The sequence below is a fragment of the Corylus avellana genome, chromosome 5 (genome assembly GCF_965113065.1).
Source record: "Corylus avellana chromosome 5, dhCorAvel1.hap1.2, whole genome shotgun sequence".
In the NCBI taxonomy this organism is placed as follows: Eukaryota; Viridiplantae; Streptophyta; class Magnoliopsida; order Fagales; family Betulaceae; genus Corylus; species Corylus avellana.
This window is the reverse complement of record NC_142494.1, coordinates 16,920,175-16,943,238: the sequence shown is the minus strand read 5'-3', so window position 1 is coordinate 16,943,238 and position 23,064 is coordinate 16,920,175. Positions and strand designations below refer to the sequence as shown.

The 23,064-nt window shown below is 36.3% G+C and overlaps 2 protein-coding genes and 1 pseudogene across 2 annotated transcripts; all 3 read right to left on the bottom strand.

The window, feature by feature from the left end:
* Nucleotides 1-1,324: 1,324 nt before the first annotated feature.
* Nucleotides 1,325-3,668, bottom strand: LOC132180878 (phytoene synthase 2, chloroplastic-like; annotated as a pseudogene).
* A 6,651-nt stretch (nucleotides 3,669-10,319) lies between these two features.
* On the bottom strand, nucleotides 10,320-14,270 carry LOC148585852 (uncharacterized). The gene is made up of 5 exons (XM_088516791.1): nucleotides 14,254-14,270; nucleotides 13,826-14,132; nucleotides 12,036-13,533; nucleotides 10,601-11,639; nucleotides 10,320-10,497 (listed from the first exon to the last, which is right to left on the bottom strand). Exons 1-5 carry the CDS (start codon nucleotides 14,268-14,270, stop codon nucleotides 10,320-10,322), a joined length of 3,039 nt encoding a protein of 1,012 aa, XP_088372917.1.
* A 941-nt stretch (nucleotides 14,271-15,211) lies between these two features.
* Nucleotides 15,212-18,295, bottom strand: LOC132180877 (phytoene synthase 2, chloroplastic). Its single transcript, XM_059593861.2, has 4 exons — nucleotides 17,840-18,295; nucleotides 17,170-17,220; nucleotides 16,220-16,628; nucleotides 15,212-15,701 (listed from the first exon to the last, which is right to left on the bottom strand). The coding sequence occupies exons 1-4, from the start codon at nucleotides 18,183-18,185 to the stop codon at nucleotides 15,332-15,334; spliced, it is 1,176 nt and encodes a 391-aa protein (XP_059449844.1). The 5' UTR covers nucleotides 18,186-18,295; the 3' UTR covers nucleotides 15,212-15,331.
* Nucleotides 18,296-23,064: the final 4,769 nt, after the last annotated feature.

The following is a 23,064-nucleotide window of genomic DNA, read 5'->3' as shown; positions in this document are numbered from 1 at the left end:
AGCATAACTTTTATTAATGAAACATCTTAAGTACAACAATTAATAAGAATAATATCGCAAATACATTGAGAGGCTTTCTCAAGAAGAACACGCTTCTCCATGAGAGATAGCACTTTCCTCGCAAGACGATGAGCTGCTCTATTTGCCTTTTGCCTAACATTATTGACCTTCCATTTGTACAAACATTTCAATACCTATCTAGCATTCTTAGTTAGGTGACCATACATACTCCAATTTGTTTCATCTTTCCGTAATGCCTGAACTACTTGGAGAGCATCACCTTCCAATTCCACCATTTGCAACCTCAATTCTCTACTAAAGGTAGTAGTCCTCAAAGCCGTCATGGCTTCAGCAACAACCATATCAATGATGTAATTCTTTGAAGCTGACAATGTTGTCAACACTTCCCCATATTATCTTTAACAATCATGCATATACCCAAATTCCTGTTGCGTTTATCCATAGCAGCATTCCAATTAACCTTAACAATTTATGGAGTATGTAGGGGTGAGTGCAAATAAATTAAATCCTACATTATATGACTGTTACAAATATAAATTATTAATATAATATGATTGAAAGTCCATCATGTCATGAAACAAATAACCAATTAAGTGGATTCATTTAAAAAGAAAAGAAAATATCCCAAACCAAAAACACTAATTCGTTTCATCCACGGTGAAAATATTTTAAAAAAAATAATTTTTCTATCTACCGTACTCTCTCAACGATCAATGGGACATAAATTAGCTACAAACTAATTTGTACCTAATTCATACAAACCAGTCCAATAAAATAATATATGTCTCTTAATATATAAAAAAACACATATTTTTTTAATAACATTAATACGAAAAAGCATGTGAGAACTTTAGAAACACATGTCATCACTTTATCAGTTTGGTTTATATAAATTAATTACAAACCAATTTGTAGCTAATTTTTGTCTTCTGATGACAGTTTATTACACTTGTTTGTAGCTAAGTTCTGTCCACAAGATAGCTAGGCAAGTAGAAAACTGACAGTGTGTATATATAGCACCTAAGAATGGCAAACTCGTCCTCTACACCTTCAAGAAATTTCATTGTCACCGGATAATAATGTAGTATATTTGTGTGAAATATTTGTAAATAAAAATGTGGTATATAGTATTTCTCGCCTAAATAATCTATTTTGCATTCTCACAAACTTGAAACACAAAGATACAAAACATTTCCTTCAATTTAACTAGCTTGAAATTTACACATTTTCATTCATTCTCAAGGACCTAAGTAACATGACTTTCTCCAATACAATGAGAGAATTTACAAACTACATATCAGATTCATCTTACAATCAACTTGGCCAAATCTGAGGCCCCCGTAAGTGCTCTGCCATAGGCTACAGGAAGTGATACAAATTTCTTTGCTTTCCCTACATAAGCCCGTTTTGTGAAGTTGTTCTAGTCATTAGCTTCGATGGTATCCAAGATCTGCCGATACAGCAACAACGACGCCCATACCGGCCACCTGCTGGTGGAGTTGAGCTCCCCAACGCCCTTCTCCGCCTCATCAAAGATCTTCGTAGCTCGCTTTATCTGGCCCTTCATGAAATTTCGCCATTTATCTGTCACTTTGCCGCGAAATATATCGTCGTCAGAAAGGCCTGCAAGTGCTAGTTCCTCTTGCGGGAGATATATTCTTCCTCTCCTAGCAGTATAAGATCACACGCATACAAGGTGTGAGCTAAGTAGCTTTGTAAAACGAATAAAAAAAATAGGTTTTTTTTTTTTTTTTTTTAACCTCACATACCCATGATGTTGCATCACTTTTATAATCAGGCTTTCAATCTTTATAAAGTTACAATGTCGGATCGTCATCTTTAAAACTTTGCAATGTCATCCTTGCTAGTTAGTTAGCTTTATAGTTAAATCAGACTGTATACGGGTAAAATATCTCTTATACTTCTGTAAAACTTTTAAAAATACAAAAATAATAATAATAATAATAATTTTAAAAAAAAAATTAAAAAGAAGTATTTTCGGGTATTTCAACATCCTCTGTTAAGATTTGACAATAAACCCTAACGAATGTTTGACATTGCAAAGCTTTAAAAGGTGATGTCCTGCCATTACAATTTTCTAAAGATTGAGAGTACCGTTGCAAAAGTGATAAAAAAATCCGGAGATGAGCAGTGAAGTTTCCTTTTTTTTTTTTTTTCTTCTGTATTATATAAAGAAACTTACTCTTCTCCAACGTCTCTGAGTATGTTGGTGAGTTGATTAGCGATTCCAAGGGCCAAAGCAGCATTGTAAACAGTCTCCGTGGAAGCCTTAGATTCCGGTGCTATCCCCATCACCGGAACACTCATAAGGCCCACAGTTCCGGCAACATAGTAGCAGTAAAGGTAGAGCTCATCAAAGTTTTCATATCTTGATTTTCTCAAGTCCAGCCTCATCCCTTCCATCATGTCCTTAAAGGGTTGTATGTCAACAGGGTACTTTGCAACAGTATCAAAGAGGGCAGCATCATACATATCATAGGGGCGACCTTGGAAAAGATCATTCAATCTTTTGTCCCAACTCTCCAGCGCCTTTGGTGTGATGTGTGAAGCATTAGGCCCATCCACAAGCTCGTCGGTCCTCCTGCACCACACTGCATGCACAGATCCACAACACAATATCCTTCAATCACATGCAATTAATGCATATTTTAATCGTAGCCATGTGCATGGTACATCATATTATGAGCACATTTTTTGGTTGCTATGTTGGGAGAATCTTCATATGATATTCAAAAATGAAATAATATTAGAGAAATGATTTTCAAATACATCATTCAAATCAGCAAACTGCTGAAACAAGCACTGTTTACTTACCACCGAATAGTAGAAGTAGATAACTAAATCAGAGAAATGTGATTTTTTTTTTAGCTAAAATTGAGAGAATATATTGAGCCGAATGTACACAAATTAAATGAAACAAATTGGTGCATAAGTAATGGGGACAACAAAGAGACAGAAGAAAAGGAGTAGACAAGTTGGAAAAGATAAACAGCACATACCAGCAATTGCCCAAAAAGCTCTTCGCCGCTCTGGCGTTATGAGTAATGTACCTGAAAATTGCAGGGAAGAAGCTCAATTAAACACAATTTTGCCAATTGAGGGAGAAATTAAGATCCAAAAAGAGAAAATAGTTGAACCAAAATGCTTAAGAGTGTGGTGCCCACTAGCTAGTAAATAAGAACAAAAACAATTACAAAAAAAAGTAACAACATTATCTCATAGAAGCTAGAAACAGAATAGATTAGAAGTTAGAAGCATAAACAAGCACAAGAGAGGCAGAAAGTGGAAGTACCCAAGTAGAAAGTCTTGGCATATTCAGCATTGACCTCGCCACACCTTTGATAAGCCTCATTCAACAGATTCCAATCACTCTCAATTGGTTTTTTCAAATCCAGAGCACTCTCCCCCCTCTGCTCTCTCACCAGAGCTGCTTGCTTCAGTACCACTTCATAGACCCTCTCCTCGGAGGATCTCGATGGGTGTGCAACTGCACTTGAACAAGCAGTTGAGACCCCAGTTGAGCTCAGTTTACAACTCCTTCCTCTTCTGCCATTTCTGGGCACGAGACTTAGCATAGGCTGAGCATTCTCAACAGGGCAAACCACCCAGAGAAGAACTGCAAACATCTCCTCAAGCGCAGACGATTCTTCTGAATATTTTTCACTTCGTTTCGGCTTCTTCGATTTTAGCGTTGCAGTCTGCCCAAGCGTCCCAAAAATAAAATTATTTCTTTCACGTTATCATAATCATCAACATCGTGGTAGTCTTCACCAGCATTATTATATTCTCATTGATTATAGCTATTGTTCTTATTAGGAAAAAGTTCACATAATCCCCTCAAATTACCGATCAATTGACAATGTCTTTTCCAAACTTTCAAGTGTGACAATGTCCCCTCTAAACTACCAAAAATTGTCAATGTTTCCTCCAATGACGAAATTACCCTTAGTATAATTTAAAAAAAAAAAAAAATTTCCAGAAAAAACCTAAAACTAAAAACTAAAAAATAAAAAAAAATCTAAATTAACGTTGGCCAATTTTTTTTTTTTTTAAATCAATTTTATAAGAAAAAAATTAAAAATTTTCGATTTATTTTTTTATGAAAATTGAAAATTTTCGTTTTTTTATTTTTATTTTTGTTTTATAATTTTATTTAAATAAAAATTTACGTTTAAAAAAAAAAAAAATTTCGTTTAATAAAATGAAATTTTTTGTTTTTTTTAAACTAAATAAAAAAAATAGTTTTTTTTTTAAATAAAAATTTCCGTTTTTTAAAAATAAAATAAAAATTTTTGTTTAAAAAAAATTGTTTTTTTAAAAAATATTATTTTTAAATTAAAATTTTTCGTTTTTTAAATAAATCAATTTTTTTTTTTTTTTGAATTTATAGGGGTATTTTTTTCTTATTGAGAAATTTATAGGAGCATTTTTGTCTTATTGCTAGTCTTGGGGGATGACATTGACAATGTTTGGTAATTTTGAAGGGACATTGTCACAATTGAAAGTTTGGGGGGACATTGTCAATTGGGTGGTAGTTTGAGGGGGGTATATGAACTTTACCCTCCTTGTTATTATAGGACCAAATTTATTGATATTTATTATAGCTATTATTGTTGTTATTATATGCCTGTGTGCATGTGCCTTCGCTGGCGGAGAGGCCATCTTGCCTTGGATGACCTACGAATTGTGAAGAGAGGCTCCATATACAATGCCAATTGTTCGGATAAAAAATTAGCCCTTTTTTAAAGAGACCCATAATTTTCAAAAGCTGCTAAAGTGGCCTTTTAAATTACAAATTGTGTCAAAAATGCCACATTTTTTTATATTCTTATAGTACCCTTATTATCTTAAAAACTAAAATAAAAAATTAATTAAATAAAAACTAAAAATTTAATTTTTTTTAATAAATCATTTTTAGTTTAATGTATTTATAATTTTTTTTTTTTATGAAAAATGACACATGTCGTCATTTTTATTGGTATTGATAGGACTAGATTTTTTTTTGGCATATCCCAAGAACTTCGTATTTCACTTTCATACGACATTGAGCAATTTGTAATTTAGGCCAACCACATGGTTTGATTTTATATTTATCCATTTTTTTTATTCCGCATAGTGAATTGTAATTTAGGCCAACTACAATGACTAATTTTTTATTTATTCCAATTTTTTTTTATTCACCCATTGGGTTTTTTTTTTTTCCTTTTTTTTTAAATAGTTTAGTTTATTTATTATTGTATAAATTTTTTTATTGTTTTTAAAAGAATAGGGGTATTATATGAGTATAAAAAAAAAATGGCATTTTTGACACACTTTGGTAGTTTGATGAGACTACTTTAGTATATTTTAAACATTATAGAGCTCTATTACAAATAGTTGTTAGTTTAAAGGGTTTTTTCATATTTTTTTCCTATAATATTACTAAAAGGTTCTCTAATATATCTATGTATCTCCCCCAACAAGTAATTGAATCAGAGCCAATAATGATGTATATGGCATAATGAATGATGGTAGTCCTTATTGTACTTGAATTATTGAATATGCATGTGTAAGTATAAATATAAAAGATTTATTATTTTTTTCAACAGGTTGTATATATAAGAGTTAATAATGATATGCAATATGGAGAAAAATTCTTATGATTGTTACAATTTATTTATTTATTCTTAGATGAGTCAAGCATAACTTTTTGCTCTATTTGCCTTTCGCCTAACATTATTGACCTTCCATTTGTGCAAACATTTCAGTACCTCTCTAGCATTCTTAGTTAGGTGGCCATACATACTCCAATTTGTTTCATTTTTCCGCAACACCTGAACCACTTAGAGAGCATCACCTTCCAATTCCACCCTTTGCAACCCCAATTATCTACTAAAGGTAGCAATCCTCAAAGCCATTGTGCCTTCAACAACAACCATGTCCTGGCTTCAGCAACAACCATATCTGTTAGAACAGTTTCCAACACGGTGTGAACGTGGCCTCCAAGATTGCTCCTGAAACAGAGAGAAAGTAAACACGAAGAGAAAGCGCCTTGTATTGAGCATGATCTCCCTCCGATGCTCAATTTAGGTATCTGAGAAGGTGTATGCACTGATAGAATAATTTAGTGCGTTGATACCTGGAGTTTGGTCTATTTATAGCTTGAGTGGTTTACTCAGTTTAGAGTTCTTCTGTTATCTTTATTCAAGTCTGATCCTCTCTCTTCCATTTTGTCCGAGTCTTGTAGTTTGATCCTTCTTTGGTCTTATCTGTGTAACTTCAATTGAGTAATCGTTATCTCATAACGTTGGATAATTGTGACGAGAGTTTCTAACCCAGTGGGAGTCACCAATTGAATACTGAGAGTTTAGCGAGGCTATGATGTCTGATTATAATGGTAGACGATCCTCGGGAAGTGAAGGATCTGACACCCTCGGCAAGTCTATTCCCGAGAGTTGATCTTCGGCTGTCTGGGCTTCTGTGACATTCACGGTTGATTCTTTTGGACCGGATATTCATTAATAATAAAGCATGCTCGTTGGTACTTGGATCATGGCCTTGTTACTAGGCTGCGGGCCTTTGGGTTATCGAGCCCAAATGGGAGGTATCTATTCCCGAATCCCAACAATATCAACGATGTAGTTCTTTGAAGCTGACAGTGTACTTCCCCATATTATCTCTAACAATCATCCATATACCCATATTCTTGTTGCGCTTATCCATGGCAACATTTGAATTGACCTTTAACAATTTGTTGAGTACGTAGGCGTGAGTGTAAATAAATCAAATCCTACATTATAGGAATAGGAATGTTACAAATATAAATTATTAATATAATATGATTGAAAGTCCATCATGTCATGAAACAAATAACCAATTAAGTGGAATTATTTAAAAGAAAAGAAAAAATCCCAAATGATCTCATTTATGAAAACCATCGACAATGAAAATATTTTGAAAGATAATTTTTCTATCTACCGTACTCTGTCACAGATGGAACATGTTTAATAAAGTGATATATGTCTCTTAACATATAAAAAAAACACATGTTTTTTTAATAACATTATCTTCTCACATATTTTTTAATAACATTAATACAAAAAAGCATGTGAGAACTTTAGAAACACGTCACTTTATCAGTTTGGTTTATATAAATTAACTACAAATTAATTTGTAGCTAATTTCTGTTTTCGGAAGACAGTTTATTATACTAGTTTGTAGCTAATTTCTGTTTTCGAAAGACAGTTTATTATACTGGTTTGTAGCTAATTTCTGTCCACGGTAGAAAACTGACCCGTGTATAGTACCTAAGAAGGGCAAACTCATCCTACACCTTCAAGAAATTTCATTGCCACCGGATAATAATTGTTGTGCAAATATCCATTCAAATAATAGGCGAATAAATGTACACACTACAAAACTTGGGTTATTTTTTGACCAGGGGTTTTTGACGTGTCAATGGTATTGACACGTCAAAAACCTCTCTTGACGCATCGTTTTTTACGTTTATCAACAGTCAAAAGGGTAGGTGTCAAAAAACTAGGTTTTTTTACGTGTCTACAGTGACACGTCAAAACAATAGTATAGAAAGCAAGTACAAGATCATTCCCATAAGGATTAATATAGATTATGCTTAAAAAGAATTGCTTAAATAAATATCTGAATGAAACGTTATGAAAGATTGAATTGAAATAATAAGAAGGAAATGTAGGGTTTCGATATCTACCGCTAATCATTCTCAATTAAGACAAACAACAAGCACAATGCTACAACCATATCAAGATACTCATTGTTTACCAACCTAAGGGCATGATATCTACTCCTTAAGCTATTGATCTCCCTAAGCAACGAATTAGGCATGCTATCTACTCTAATTCTTTTCAATCTTAAAGGATTTAGCATGGTATTTACTAAGTTTTTCTTCAAGAAAGTATAAAACTATAGAGATAAACACATGAAGGCTAGAGCATGGTATCTACTTCTGGCTTTTCATGTTGATTAATCAAATAACCTGTGATGGGGTTCTTTTGTCACTTTAATATGCCCAGGACTCGGTCATCCAAATTGACATAAATAACAAATCCATACCACATGCATATGATGATCAAGCACATTTATGTGATGAATTCAATAAAATCAGAAATAATCAAGTTAAGTATCAAAACATGAATTGTAGCAAAGCAAGTTGAAATCCTAAAAAGATATGATTAAGGATTCAATCAAGCCCTAACTAAAGTATTAGTTACACATAATTCGGATGAAAATCATCCTCATAAGAAAATAATAAGGAAAAGGAAGAAAAACCGAAAACCCTTCTTGATCTAGCTGTCAAGTTGTAAGATCCCAATATATCTCTTCTTTTATCTTTATAAATAAAATCAAGTGTTACACTGAAATAATCTCACACAGAGGAAAAACTATAATTATCAATACAAAACAATATCGTTAAAATACTTTTCTTTATACAAAATACCCATAACTATGCCGAACATAGTATTTATACAAATCTATTTCACTGACTAAACTCTAGACAAAACTTCACCAACTTGGAAACTCTGTACATCTCAATATGAATCTCTAATTACAACAGCATAATTACCTTGACTTTCCATTCCTGCAAGCACTATAAAAACTGTAAAGTAGTGAGTCAATTGATTTTCAATAATATAAATCATTGTTAAAGCATTTATGTCAAAGGCATACATTTTATAAAACAACAAAGATTTGTAATATTGAATATCAATATCACTCTCAATAAGTAAGAATACTTACAGTGGATTATAGGAATGAATCATCAAAGTTAATTACTTGAAACTCATTCCGCTACAATTGATCATTACCCATAAATTTCACAATCACTGACTTTCTCTCTTTCTCACCCAAACTCTCTATTTTCCTCAGCTCTCTGTCTCAATTCTCCCATCTCACTCTCGGTTTCTTTCCTCTCTCTATGCCGTAGAAGACAGGTAGGAGGAGTGAATTAAATAGAGAAATAAAAGAAAGGTAGGCATGAAAGTGGGTTAAGTTCACTCACATCAATTTATTAAAATACTCCAATAAGATTTCCAATACTATTTTCACCTAATTTCCCTTAATAATCTGAATCCCACGAATTCCTCACTCATAAAATCAATCACCGATTACTATAATCATACTCCAAATTATATTAATCAATCATCAATTGTCATTGTTGAGAATAAGGTTGTATATTGAATCACACAATATAATGTACAGAAGAGGCCTATATATAGGCGAATAATACAGACCTAGTAGAATAAGGAAAGGTAAACCTAGTAACCCTGGAATACTAAAGAAGGTAAATAATAATAATATAATATTATCTAACAGCCCCCCACAAGCTCAAGGTGGAGTGCGAGAGACCAACTTGAGGTTGGACACAAGATCACGAAAACGTCCTGGAGGATGTGACTTTGTGAAGATGTCTGCGAGCTGATCACGGGACGTGACAGAATGAAGTTGTAGTGAGCCCTAAAGAAGATGATGACGAACAAAATGACAATCAATCTCAATATGTTTTGTCCGTTCATGAAAAACATCATTATGAGCAATCTGAATAGCACTCTTATTATCACAGTATACAGGAGTAGCAGAAGAAAGAGAGACACCCATATCTTGTAACAACCATCGCAACCAAAGAAGCTCCGCGGTAGTGTCAGCGAGAGCACGATATTCTGCCTCTGTGCTAGATCGAGCAACAACAGTCTGTTTCTTACTTCGCCAAGAAATAAGCGAGGTGCCAAGTAGAAAACAATAACCAGTGGTAGAGCGACGATCTGTTGGATCACCCGCCCAATCAGCATCAGTATAAGCATGCAACTGTATAGGAGACTGAGAGGAGAAATAAAGCCCATGAAATAATGTCCCCTTCAGATACCGAAGAATGCGTAGAACAGCTGAGAAATGAGTGGAGCGAGGAGCAGCCATAAATTGACTCACCTGATGGACAGCATACGAGATATCAGGTCGAGTGACAGTAAGGTAGACAAGACTGCCAACTAAGTGCCGATATAAGGTAAAATCATGAAGAGGCTCGCCATCATGAGGAGTGAGACGAGTATTAAGCTCAGTCGGTGTGTCGACAATCTTACTGTCTGTAAGATTGGCCCGAGAAAGTAGATCAGATATATACTTGGCCTATGTTAAATAATAACCATCTGAAGAAGATGAGATCTCAAGACCAAGAAAATAGCTGAGAGGGCCAAGATCTTTCATCTCAAAGTGTTGACTAAGAAACTGTTTAAGTTCCTGAATACCAGTCATATCATCCCCAGTGATAATCATGTCATCAACATATAGTAGAAGAAGTATGGTACCCCGGTCTGTGCGGCAAATAAACAAGGCAGAATCATAAGAACTGATGGAGTAGCCAAGTCGAGAGATAGTGGCGCTAAACTTAGCAAACGATGCTCAAGGTGCTTGCTTAAGCCCATAGAGTGCTCGACGAAGACGACAAACCTTGTTTGTAGGATGAGATAATCCAGGAGGTGGCTGCATATAAACTTCTTCACTTAAATCACCATTAAGGAAGGCATTTTTGACATCCATTTGACAAAGTGACCAATGCCGAGAGGCTGCAACAGCCAACAGAGCACGCACAGAAGAGAGGCGAGCAACTGGAGCAAAAGTCTCCTCATAATCCACACCATATTCCTGAGTAAAACCTCTGGCCACAAGTCGAGCCTTGTACCTGTCAATAGTACCATCAGAACAAGTCTTGATTTTGTAAACCCACTTACACCCGACCGCAGATTTTCCAAGAGGTAAGTCAACCAGATCCCATGTATTGTTTTTGTGTAAAGCATCAAGTTCCTCTTTCATCGCAGCCTGCCAAAGAGGGTTAGTGGAGGCCTCACGAAAAGAGTGAGGCTCATGCAAGGTAGCTAAGGCATGAAAGCAATGAAAATCCTGTAAATGGGAAGGAAGAGATCTTACTCGGGTGGATCGACGAATGTCAGGTGATGGAGTGCAGACTGGATCCTCAGATGGAACAGAACCTGGGGAGGCAGGCGAAGAACTTGGGGACGCAGGCAAAGAACTTGGGGACACAGGCGAAGCAGCTTCGAGGGCATCAGATGACTGCAGTTCTAGCGAGAGAGACTCAGGCAAGACATTGGTGGTGGGAGTAGGAGAAAGAGGAAACTCAAAAAGGGTAGTAAAGGGAGGGGATGATGGCATGCTGAATTTGCCGACGTCGTGGAATAGTCGATGCTCCCAAAAAACTACATGACGGGAGATGCGAAGACGACGAGACACAGGATCATAACACCGGTAGCCCTTGTGTTCTACTCCATATCCAAGAAAACAACACAACCGAGAACGAGGCTCAAGTTTGGTGCGCTCATGAGGCTGGAGTAAAACAAAACAGGCAGAACCAAAGACACGGAGATGATGATATGAAGGGATAGAGCCAAACAACCGCTCATGAGGAGTGCAATTATCAAGGATAGGGGTAGGCAACCTATTGATTGTGTAGACAGCCGTGAGAGTGGCTTCACCCCAAAACGGGGTAGGAACAGATGTGGAAATGAGAAGAGCACGGACAGTGTCTAAAATGTGCCTAAGTTTACGTTCAGCTCGACCATTTTGTTGTGAGGTGCCTGGACACGACAAGTGAGAAACAGTGCCATAATGTTTTAGAATGGCTTGAAAATCATGTTGAGTATATCCTAAAGCATTATCAGAACGAAAAGCCTTAATGGGTTTTGAAAATTGGGTTTCAACCATTTTGGCAAAAGTACGATAAATATCCAATAATTCAGAACGAGATTTCATTAAAAACACCCAAGTGTAACGAGAGAAATCATCAACAAAAATAACAAAATAACGTGAGCCACTCATACTAGCAACAGGAGAAGGTCCCCAAACATCAGAATGAATTAAATCAAAGGAAGCAGTAGCATGAGAGTCACTATTATTAAATGGCAAAGCCGGTTGTTTACCAAGTTGACATGAACTACAATCAAAAGAATTATTGGAAACTGAACCTAACAAACCCTTAGAAGCTAAAAATTGAACGCGAGAGGCAGATGCATGACCAAGACGCGAATGCCAAAGTGCAAGAGATGGTGATGATGAGGAGGCTGCAGCAGAGATGCCTGTGGCGGGGAGATGTAAGGATGATAGTTCGAACATACGCCCAATTCTACGCCCGGTCCCAATGGTCTGATTCGTACGAGGATCCTGTACATGCACACCAGAAAAGTCAAAAACAAGTCTATATCCAAGTTCACACAGTTGGCCAACAGAAAGAAGATTGAAGGATAATCCAGACACATGAAAAACTTCAGGAACAGAAAGGGAAGGTGTATTGATAGTGCCTATATTTTTAACAGTCATAATGGAGCCATCAGCTGTGCGAATGAATGAAGAATGAGGGGAAGGTACAGATGTGGTAGAGGAAGTAGGGTGAGGTGTCATGTGATTGCAACAAGCAGAGTCAAAGAGCCAAGAGGAAGAGGTACCTGGCAAAACTGAGAGGACAGAGGAAGATGCATTACCAGAACGAGATAGGACGACCTGGTTGACTATTGTCTCGAAGTCAGCTGCAGATAAGGTGACACTGGATCCTGATGCGTGGCCAGAGGGGGCAACTGAAGAGGGAGCAGCTGGAGATGAAGCAGCTGGAGATGAACCACTCTCAGTATGAGCAACTGCTGCTGTGGGTGCATTAGATCTTCCCTTACGCCAACACTTGTCAATAGTGTGCCCTCGACGTCGACAATAGCGACAGTAATTATTATCGCGAGACTTAGGAGGGAGTCGAGAAGTACCTGACCTGTCATAATACTCTCGCTGGAATGACGAGGAGCCAGAGGATGGTGCAGCCAACACTGTATGACTAGGCTGAGAGCGCATAGTCTGCGATCTAGTCTCGGCACGGACAAGTTCGAAGATGGCAGTGTCCAAAGTGGGAAGAGGAGAACGATGTAATAGTTGCACACGAACAGGCTCAAAATCATCACGCAAAGCCATCAAAAATTGGTGAAGGCGATGTTGATCTCTACGGGTAATATACATCTGAGCATCAGTGGGATCCTTCCAAATAGGATCAGAAACATCAATTTGGTTCCACAAGAATTGCATGCGGGCAAGAAAATCATTGATACTCTGACCAGATTCCTGCCTGAGATGGAAAAGTTCAAACAAAAGCTGATACTCGTGAGCACCATCTACAGAAGAATAACGAGAAGCAAGCATATCCCAAGCACCCTTTGCTTCATCAAAGCTGCCAAAGAGTGCAGAAATAGATGGGATAGTGGTATTACGGAACCATGTAAGAATCTGATGATGTTTGCTATCCCAATCAATAAGACGAGTGGTAAAAGCCTCATCTGCCTCAGAATCCTTTTTAACTGGCTTTTGGATATCCCCAGTGACATAAAGCCAAAGCTTGCGGCCTTTAAGAAAGCTGCGCATAGATTGAGACCACAACATATAGTTTGTTCCATCCAATACAGTCTGAACATGATGAAAAATCTCGTTTTGTGCCATCTGGAAGGCTCAAATGCAAAAACAGACTACAAATACGAAATCAGGACGAAAAAATAGGTAAGAAAGCACCTGGTCAACTCTGGAAGTCAACAAAAAGTCAACGGTCAACGGTCAAAGTCAACGCTGACATGGCACTAATGACGTGGCAAGGTCTGACTGATACTGATGACGTGGCACGGTGACGTGGCACTGTGACGTGGCACGTTGGGCTGACGTGGCTATGCTGACGTGGCAATTAGGGCTGACGTGGCAAGGATGACGTGGCACGTGGGTGCGATGGCGCGTGTGGTACACGCACGAACGGAGGAGGCGTGAACTGGCGCGTGGATCTGACGCGCGTAACTTCTGGTGGCGCGTGGAGGCGCGTGAAGGCTCGTATGGAGGATCTGAGACCTGTTCTGGAATCTTGGGGAGCAGATCTATCGATCGGTGGTCTGAGGGAAGCAATCGGACCACCGTGGCGGGCGGTGGCTGGACGGCAGTGGCGGAATTGCTGAACCTTTGGGCGGCGCGTGAGGGCGCGTGTCGGCTCCGATATGGCTGTGTGCGGCGGCTCTGGGACGGTTGTCTTCCGGGCTTTCAAGCGGTATAGTGATACGCTGAAAACCTCGAGGAGAAGATAGAGAACCGTGAGGATCAGAGAGAAGGATTCGCCGGATAACACTGGCGGCGCCGGAGGAAAAATATTTAGACGCGAAAAATTTTGAGGTGATTCAGAACCTGTGCTCTGATACCATGTTGAGAATAAGGTTGTATATTGAATCACACAATATAATGTACAGAAGAGGCCTATATATAGGCGAATAATACAGACCTAGTAGAATAAGGAAAGGTAAACCTAGTAACCCTGGAATACTAAAGAAGGTAAATAATAATAATGTAATATTATCTAACAGTCATATCTCTTAAATCACCCAAATAAAATAATCAAGATATAATCTCTCATATAAAATCAAACATCATGATAAAATCAATATTCATTCCAATAATATCCATATGATCTAATAAATTCCTCAAAAATAAACATCATTACCTAATATGAAAATTAAAATAACCATCATCAAATAAATATCTCCAAAATAAGACTTTTAAAAATCTGGGGCGCTACACAAGTCCTCTCCCAAAGCTTTCGTCCTCTATTTGGATGAATTGAAGGAGTATTTATAGAGAAAAGAAAAAAACATAGGTGATTTCTTGTAGCCTAACAACTCCAAAATTGAGTTGGAGTTGGATTAAAATCCTTCCAAAACGAGTATGCTGACTTCACTACTGCTCTAGAGCATGACTGTGCTCGGTGTCAGGATTGGGCACTCGATCACATGATTGTGCTCGATCCCTCTAGCTTGGGCACTCGATCCATCTAGCTTGGGCACTCGAGCGCCCTTCCTTTAGCTTTTTCCCAAAAATATCTTTTAAGTTCAGAATTTGCTGAAAATGCTTGCTTTTCTTCAAAAACCTAAAAAAATGCAAGAAACACACAAAAAAAAACACAAAACATCAACTTATAACAAAACTAAGAAATTAACGTATGTGAATTAAAGGGCTTAAATGTGTAACATTCAACACTTATCAAGAATATAGTATATTTGTGAAATATTTGTAAATAAATATGTGGTATATAGCATTTCTCGCCTAAATAATCTATTTTGCATTCTCACAAACTTGAAACACAAAGATACGAAACATTTCCTTCAATTTAACTAGCTTGAAATTTACACATTTTCACTCATTCTCAAGGGACCTAAGGAACATGACTTTCTCCAATACAATGAGAGAATTTACAAACTATATATCGGATTCATCTTACAACCAACTTGGCCAAATCTGAGGCCCCCATAAGTGCTCTGCCATAAGCCACAGGAAGTGATACAAGTTTCTTTGCTTTTCCTACATAAGCCCGTTTTGTGAAGTTGTTGTAGTCATTAGCTTCGATGGCATCCAAGATCTGCCGATACAGCAACAACGACGCCCATACCGGCCACCTACTGGCGGAGTTGAGCTCCCCGACGCCTTTCTCCGCCTCATCAAAGAACTTTCTAGCTCTCTTTATCTGGCCCTTCATGAAATTTCGCCATTTATCAGTCACTTTGCCGCGAAATATATCGTCGTCTGAAAGGCCTGCACGTGCTAGTTCCTCTTGCGGGAGATATATTCTTCCTCTCCTAGCACTAGGAAGATCACATGCATACAAGGTGTGAGTTTAATAACTTTGTAAAACGAATCAAAAAATAGTGTTTTTTTTAAAAAAAAAAATTTCACATATCCATGATGTTTCATCACTTTTATAATTGGACTTTCAATCTTTAAAAAGTTACGACGCCGGATCTTCATCTTTAAAACTTTGCAATGTCATCCTTGACAATTAGCTTTATAGACTATATACGGGTGAAATATCTCTTATACTCCTGCAAAACTTTTAAAAATACAAAAAATATTTTAATTTAAAAAAAAAAAAAAGGGAGTATTTTGGTTATTTCAACGTCCTCCGTTAAGATTTGACAGTAAATCCTAATGAATGTTTGACATTGCAAAGTTTTAAAAGATGACGACCTGACATTACAATTTTCTAAAGATTGAGAGTACCGTTGCAAAAGTGATAAAAAATCTAGAGATGGGTAGTGAAGTTTCCTACTTCTCTTTTTTTTTTAGTTTTTTTTTTTCTTCTGTATTATATAAAGAAACTTACTCTTCTCCAACGTCTCTGAGTATGTTGGTGAGTTGATTAGCGATTCCAAGGGCCAATGCAGCATTGTAAACAGTCTCCGTGGAAGCCTTAGATTCCGGTGCTATCCCCATCACCGGAACACTCATAAGACCCACAGTTCCGGCAACATAGTAGCAGTAAAGGTAGAGCTCATCAAAGTTTTCATATCTTGATTTTCTCAAGTCCAGCCTCATCCCTTCTATCATGTCCTTAAAGGGTTGTATATCAACAGGGTACTTTGCAACAGTATCAGAGAGGGCAGCATCAAACATATCGTAAGGGCGACCTTGGAAAAGATCATTCAATCTTTTGTCCCATCTCTCCAGAGCCTTTGGTGTGATGTGTGAAGCATTTGGCCCATCCACAAGCTCGTCGGTTCTCCTGCACCACACTGCATGCAATACAATATTTTAATCGTAGCCATGTGCATGGTACATCATATTAATTAGGTGCAAGTTGACAGTCTTCATATGATATTCAGAAATGATATAATATTAGAGAAATGATATTCAAATATATATAATTTTGGCTAACCAAGGTGTTAAAATAAGACCAAAATCAACTTCATCCAACTCAACAAAACTGTTCACTCACCACAAAATAGTAGAAGTAGATAGTTAAAACAGATAAATGTGTTTTTTTTTTTTTTTTAGCTAAAATTGAGAGAATTTATTGAGCCGAATGTGAATACTTATGACGGTTTCCAACAGTTCTTGATTGTCTCTGGCGAGGCCACGGATAAAAAAGAAATTTACCAATCAAAACTTAAAAATATTTTATATGGAAATAAGCACAAGCTTGTAGAAACAGATAATATTCTGGCGTCAAATGCACACAAATTAAATGAAACAAATTGGTGCAAAAGTAATAGGGACAAGAAAGATGACAGAAGAAAAGGACTTGACAAGTTGGAAAAGGTAAACCGCACATACCATAAATTGCCCAAACAGCTCTTCGCCGCTCTGGTGTCATGAGTAATGTACCTGAAAATTGCAGGGAAGAAGCTCAATTAAACACAATTTTGCCAATTGAAGGAGAAATTAAGATCCAAAAAGAGAAAATAGTTGAACCAAAATGCTTAAGAGTGTGGTGCCCACTAGCTAGATTGGCCCAAGTATTCTAATCATATTCCAGTGATTATTAGGCTTGCGGGCTAAAGCGGGTGGGCATCATATTCAAAATAAGAGTAACAATTCGTATTTGGTATAAAAATATATAAGTTAATCATAATCCAATCTATTTAATTATACAATCGAACCTGAACCACATCTCGCTAATTTCTTATCAGGTTCATGGAATTGTGTCAAAAATTATCATCTTAGCCTTAGATTCAGATTCAAGTGAGTCTAAGATTCCAAGGTTAATTATCACAAAATGGGGAAAACTAACACAAAAATTACAAACCAAACACTATTTTTCTGCAGATCCAAAAACTTTTTGTATAAAAAGCATAATAGAATACACATGTAAATATAATTGCTGGACCCCAGTAAATAAGAAAAAAAAATTAGAAAAAAAGTAACAACATTATCTTCATAGAAGCTAGAAACAGAATAGATTAGAACCATAAACAAACACATTAGAGGCAGCAAGTGGAAGTACCCAAGTAGAAAGTCTTGGCATATTCAGCGCAGACCTCGCCACACCTTTGATAAGCCTCATTCAATAGATTCCAATCAGCCATATCATCGCTCTCAATTGGCTTTTTCAAATCCAGAGCCCTCTCTCCCCTCTGCTCTCTCACCAGAGCCGCTTGCTTCAGCACCACTTCATAGACCCTCTCCTCGGAGGATCTCGACGGGTGTGCAACTGCACTTGAACATGCAGCTGAGACCCCAGTGGAGCTCAGTTTACAACTCCTTCCTCTTCTGCCATTTCTGGGCACGAGACTGAGCAGAGGCTGAGCATTCTCAACAGGGCAAACCACCCAGAGAAGGACTGCAGACATCTCCTCAAGCGCAGACGATTCTTGCGAATATTTTTTTTCACTTTGTTTCGGCTGCTTCGATTTTAGCGTTGCAGACTGAGAGGGTAAGGTTATTGGAAAAGTGGTGTTGGGTTGGCAAATGGGTGGCCAGTAGACGATTCCTTTGACTTGTATTTACTCCAGAACCTGCGAGCCTCGCTGGCCTAAAAGTGCAACATACGAATATGCTCTTCTAACCGCTGGTCGACACTTGGAAATGTGTGGATAGTATTTTGTTACCCACATGAGCACTTAGGTCCGTTGAGTTGAAATTCCAACGTCCGTTTTAACCATCTGGATTCATCCTTCAAAATGAACAGTCTAGTTTTATTTATATAATTAATAAAAAAATAAAAAAAATAGGCTAATAAATAACGGGACCATCCTTTATGGTTTTGGCTACACCATAAGAGAGTGGCCAACCGTTCCCTCACCTTCAAAAATATGATCGAACGAGCAAAAGAATTGTTAGAAGAAGGTTAACTACTACTCTCTTGCCTTTGAGGGGTAGTCAACTACTTTATGATCAGAATAGGCCGATCACTCCATCGACACTTTTAGATAAGTCGGACACTCCAACGAAACTTTTAAGATGGTCGGCTACTTTATAGGTATGATCATAATAGGCCAATCACTCCAACGACATTTTTAAGGTGGCCGATTATCTTTTAAAGGGTGAAGGGGTGGTCAACCACTCACTTGAAGGTGATTGACCCATCTTAACTAAATTTATGAGATGGTTGACCACTCCTTTGAAAGGTGGAGGGATTGTTAGCCACCCTCTTAAGGGTAATTCAGCCCACTTCAACCATACCTATGAGACTTTACTTTTCTTACTTCTATTTTTTCTTTAAAGACTTACGTAATTCAATTCAAACCATTCATTTTGAATATTAATGGTATAAATCCTTCAAATTGTAGGACACCTTAATCTGTCACATGAAGTCTAGACAAAAATTGAGGTTTACTGATTTGGAGATTTAGCGATTGCTTGTTAGTAGAGTAACCAAAAATCTTACCAGCAAATTAGCAATGGTTAACACTAGGATGAAAAGGCCGGTTAGTGGTTATCGGGTAAAATCGCTAACCGTAACCGTCTAGGCGGTTAGTAAAATTCACTAACCGCCTAGGCTAGGCGGTTAGCTGGTTAGTAACTTGAATAACCGCTAACCGCTTTTTAAAAGGAAAATAATAATAATAATAATTTTAATTTAAAAATAAAAATTAAAAAAAAATAAAAAATAATAAAAAAAAAAACCAAAACCAAAACGATGTTGTTTTAATGGTAATACGATAATATCATACTACATACGACATTGTTTCTAGCTTTTTATTAATTCATAGAATTGTCATGGGCAAATGAAAATGTGATGTTTCTCACAGCAAACAGGTATTTGGTCAAGATGTGAAAACATATTTATCATGCGGTAGTATTTACATTATTAAATCTCTAAAATTTAATTTATATTAGAAAATAAATGGGTAAAGTACACATAACCCCTTCAAACTACCATTCAATTGACAATGTCCCCCCAAACTTTCAATTGTGACAATGTCCTCTCTAAACTATTAAAACATTGTCAATGTTCCCCCCAAGACTAACAAAAAGATCAAAATGTCCATATATATTTCTTAATAAGACAAAAATACCCTTATAAATTAAAAAAAAAAAAATTATTATTTTTTAAAAAAATTTTAATTTCAAAAGAACAATTTTTTTTAAAAAAAAATTAGCTTTTAAACGAAACTTTTTAATTTTTTTATAAGAATATTTTTTTAAGAAAAAAAAACAAAAATATTTTTTTTAAACGGAAATTTTTATTTTAAAAAATTTATAAAACAAAATAAAAAACGAAATTTTTATAACAAAAAAAAATCGATTTTTTTTTTCTTATAAAAAGGATTTTTTTATTTTTATTTTTAATTTTCTACCCTTTGGATTTATTTTTTTTTAAAAATTAGTTTTAGGTTCTTTCTAGAAGTTTTATTTTATTTTTTGTAGTTTCGTCATTGGGGGGGAACATTGACAATTTTTTGTAGTTTGAATAGGACATTGTCATAATTAAAAGTTTGATGGGGACATTGTCAATTGGGTGGTAATTTGAGGGGGTTATGTAAACTTTTACCAAAATAAATTATCTCTCTTTCACTTAAAATGGAGAGGATAAGGTGACCCTCATAATGATAGCAAGACTCTTTAATGAGAAAGACATCTATGCTTTTAAGTCCTAATTGAATTAAAATTTTTCATACAAAATCTTGCAAGATAACAACTCGCAGGTAAGCCATCTTGTTAAAATTGAAAGTTTACCAACAAAGTCCTTTTGTTGAGTTCTTTTGTTTTTAAAGAAAAAAAAAATAATAAGCTTGAAAAATATGCATATAGTACAACTTATTCTGAAATATAATTAAATGGAAGTTAAGAAATCTCATCTTGAAATTCTATTTTCAATTGAAATACAAGTACTTGTCTACAGTTTTTCAACCAATCAAGCACTTGGTGATCTGTAAATCCCATTTTTGAATGTCCCAAGTCGTCTTGGTGGTGGTACGTACTGAGAAAAACAAATGATATTTGATTAGAAAATGAAGAGAAACTGAACGTGTGATGGTTACTGAATACTAATCAATGCTATTTATGGATCTCGTTTCTCGATCATATCGTATTTGGTCTATCTTCTCTCCATTAAAATACTAGGCAACATATTTTACTCGCAAAGAAAAATACGATTTGCATTGTTTTAATGTATATTTTGTGTGCACGTTTTTCATTTTTAGGAATACTTTTTGTGTATTCTCTCTCTCTCTCTCTCTATATATATATATATATATATGTGTGTGTGTGTGTCAAATTGTTTTTAAGTTGAGCCAGTTAATTATGCATGTTAATTAATTAGATCAAAAGTCAGGAAATTGTATATTTCTTGGTTTGGAGATTCGTGTACGTTAAGGGCTATAGACAATGAGATCGGATTTCAAAGAAGAAAATTGTTATGAGAGATATGGTATTTTTTTTTTTTTTCTAATTAAAAGGATGGGAAGGGGCGACCAATGTAGTTTTCCCCCTTGGGCGTGACCATCGAGGTTCCCATCTGCTGTGGAATGTCCGGTTTGAGCCATAGCTACTGCCTGGGAAGGCGAGCCCGTCACCACAACCCCACCAAAGTGCAAGCTGGTAGAGCTCCTTTATAGTAACATCTGGTTCACGCATCTACTACCGCAAGCAGATTCGAACACGCAACCACTATGATAAAATGAGTTTTTCTACCGACTCAACTACAACCTTGGTGGTGAGAGATATGGTATTTTATATGGCCTGTATGCTAATAAAATGTGGAGATGAAGAAGAATCAACTAATAGCTTAAAAAAAAAAAAAAAAAAAAAAAAAAAAAAGAAGAAGAAGAAGAAGTCATGGAGGTAAGAATTTTGGGATATGGTTTCTTTTACTTTAATGGCTAGTAGTGGTCTAGTGGAGATTTTATCGTATGCGTAGAATGGTATGCTAAAAGAGGTGGAGTCACTACAACAAATTAAAACTTAGGAGTTGGTAGAATTAGTGCCCAAGAGAAAGAAGGCTACATGTTGCAAATGGGCTTACTAAAAGACAGAATTAGTTAAGAAAGCTTTGTGGCCAACAGAACTCGTAGAGAAATGCGGTGTAGAGAAACTCGTAGAGAAATTAAACTGACTACACTACCATGGCCAACGGGACTACATGGTGCAAGGCATGTGACCACTTTTCCATCCAAATGGATTGCGATGGCTAACGGAGGGGCTTAGTTGCAACAAAATGCTAATTTGATGCGTTTTATAAGTATCACACTTGTCACTTTCTGAAGTTATATTAAAAATTAAGTAATATGTTTGAAAAAATATATAACATATTTTTTTTGCGGATGAGGACCTAGACTATATATATATATATTTGCCTTACAATTTTTGCAATAGACTTGTTTTTTAAGTAGTCTATCCAACATTTTTCCTGCATTATGATGTCTCCCATAAAAGTTTTTGAGAGACAGCTTCTAGGGATTTTTTTTTTCTTTTTTTTTTTGGTCCAAGTTGTTTATTATTTGGTTTTATTAGTGCCTAATTCACTCATAAATAAATAAATAGAACAAAAAATAGTAATAATAAGGATAGGGAACAAAAGGAGATCGATGACATTGATCAGCAAGTGATTGATATTTAAATCACATGACACATGAAATTGTGATGTTGTTCCCAAGCTGACCACGAGTTTCCAGTCTTTTCCATGCACTTTATAGTATTCACCGTATTGCGGGAGATCCTCTGATGTGCCCTTTTATTAATTACGACAATGGCCCTTCCATTCCATCCTGTATTTTCTGCATGTGTGGGGGTGATTTGGAAGCCACGTAAACCCTTTTGGATTCACGGTCGTCCTCCGGATCCAACTGGACTCTTTGGCTTTTGCTACAAATTCAATGCCACTATCCGTCACTTGTCCATATTTTTGCCTTTACTCGGCGCCAATTGCCTTGACGTGATATTTTTGACGTGCATTGTTGTTGTTGATCATGTTATCCATACTTTGAGACAAATTCGTCGCTTGTTCATATATATATATATATATATATATATATATATATATATATTAGTGATAATCATAATACTAACCGTGAGTGTCACTCACGTTGGTGTATTATAATATTATTATATTATTAAAAAATTTTTGAATAATAATATTAAAAAAAATAATATTATAAAATATACCAGTGATTGTTCACTCACGCTGGCGGCTAATGTTATGATTATCACTATTCATGTTCAATACTGGTTTACCAAATGTACTAAAGATCCATTTGGGCCTCATCACCAACCAATTACCAAAGGCCT

Excerpts from the sequence above, each read along its gene's own strand:
- LOC148585852 (XM_088516791.1), bottom strand. Across the intron at positions 11,640-12,035 it reads TCAATTTTTAGCTTCTAAGG|GCACCTCACAACAAAATGGT; the intron begins GTTTGTTAGGTT and ends TGTCGTGTCCAG. Across the intron at positions 10,498-10,600 it reads GTTGCAGCCTCTCGGCATTG|GTTTGTCGTCTTCGTCGAGC; the intron begins GTCACTTTGTCA and ends CCTACAAACAAG.
- LOC132180877 (XM_059593861.2), bottom strand. The coding sequence starts at position 18,185 with ATGTCTGCAGTCCTTCTCTGGGTGGTTTGCCCTGTTGAGAATGCTCAG. Across the intron at positions 17,221-17,839 it reads TGCCAAGACTTTCTACTTGG|GTACATTACTCATGACACCA; the intron begins GTACTTCCACTT and ends TGCAATTTTCAG. Across the intron at positions 16,629-17,169 it reads AGCTGTTTGGGCAATTTATG|TGTGGTGCAGGAGAACCGAC; the intron begins GTATGTGCGGTT and ends TATTGCATGCAG.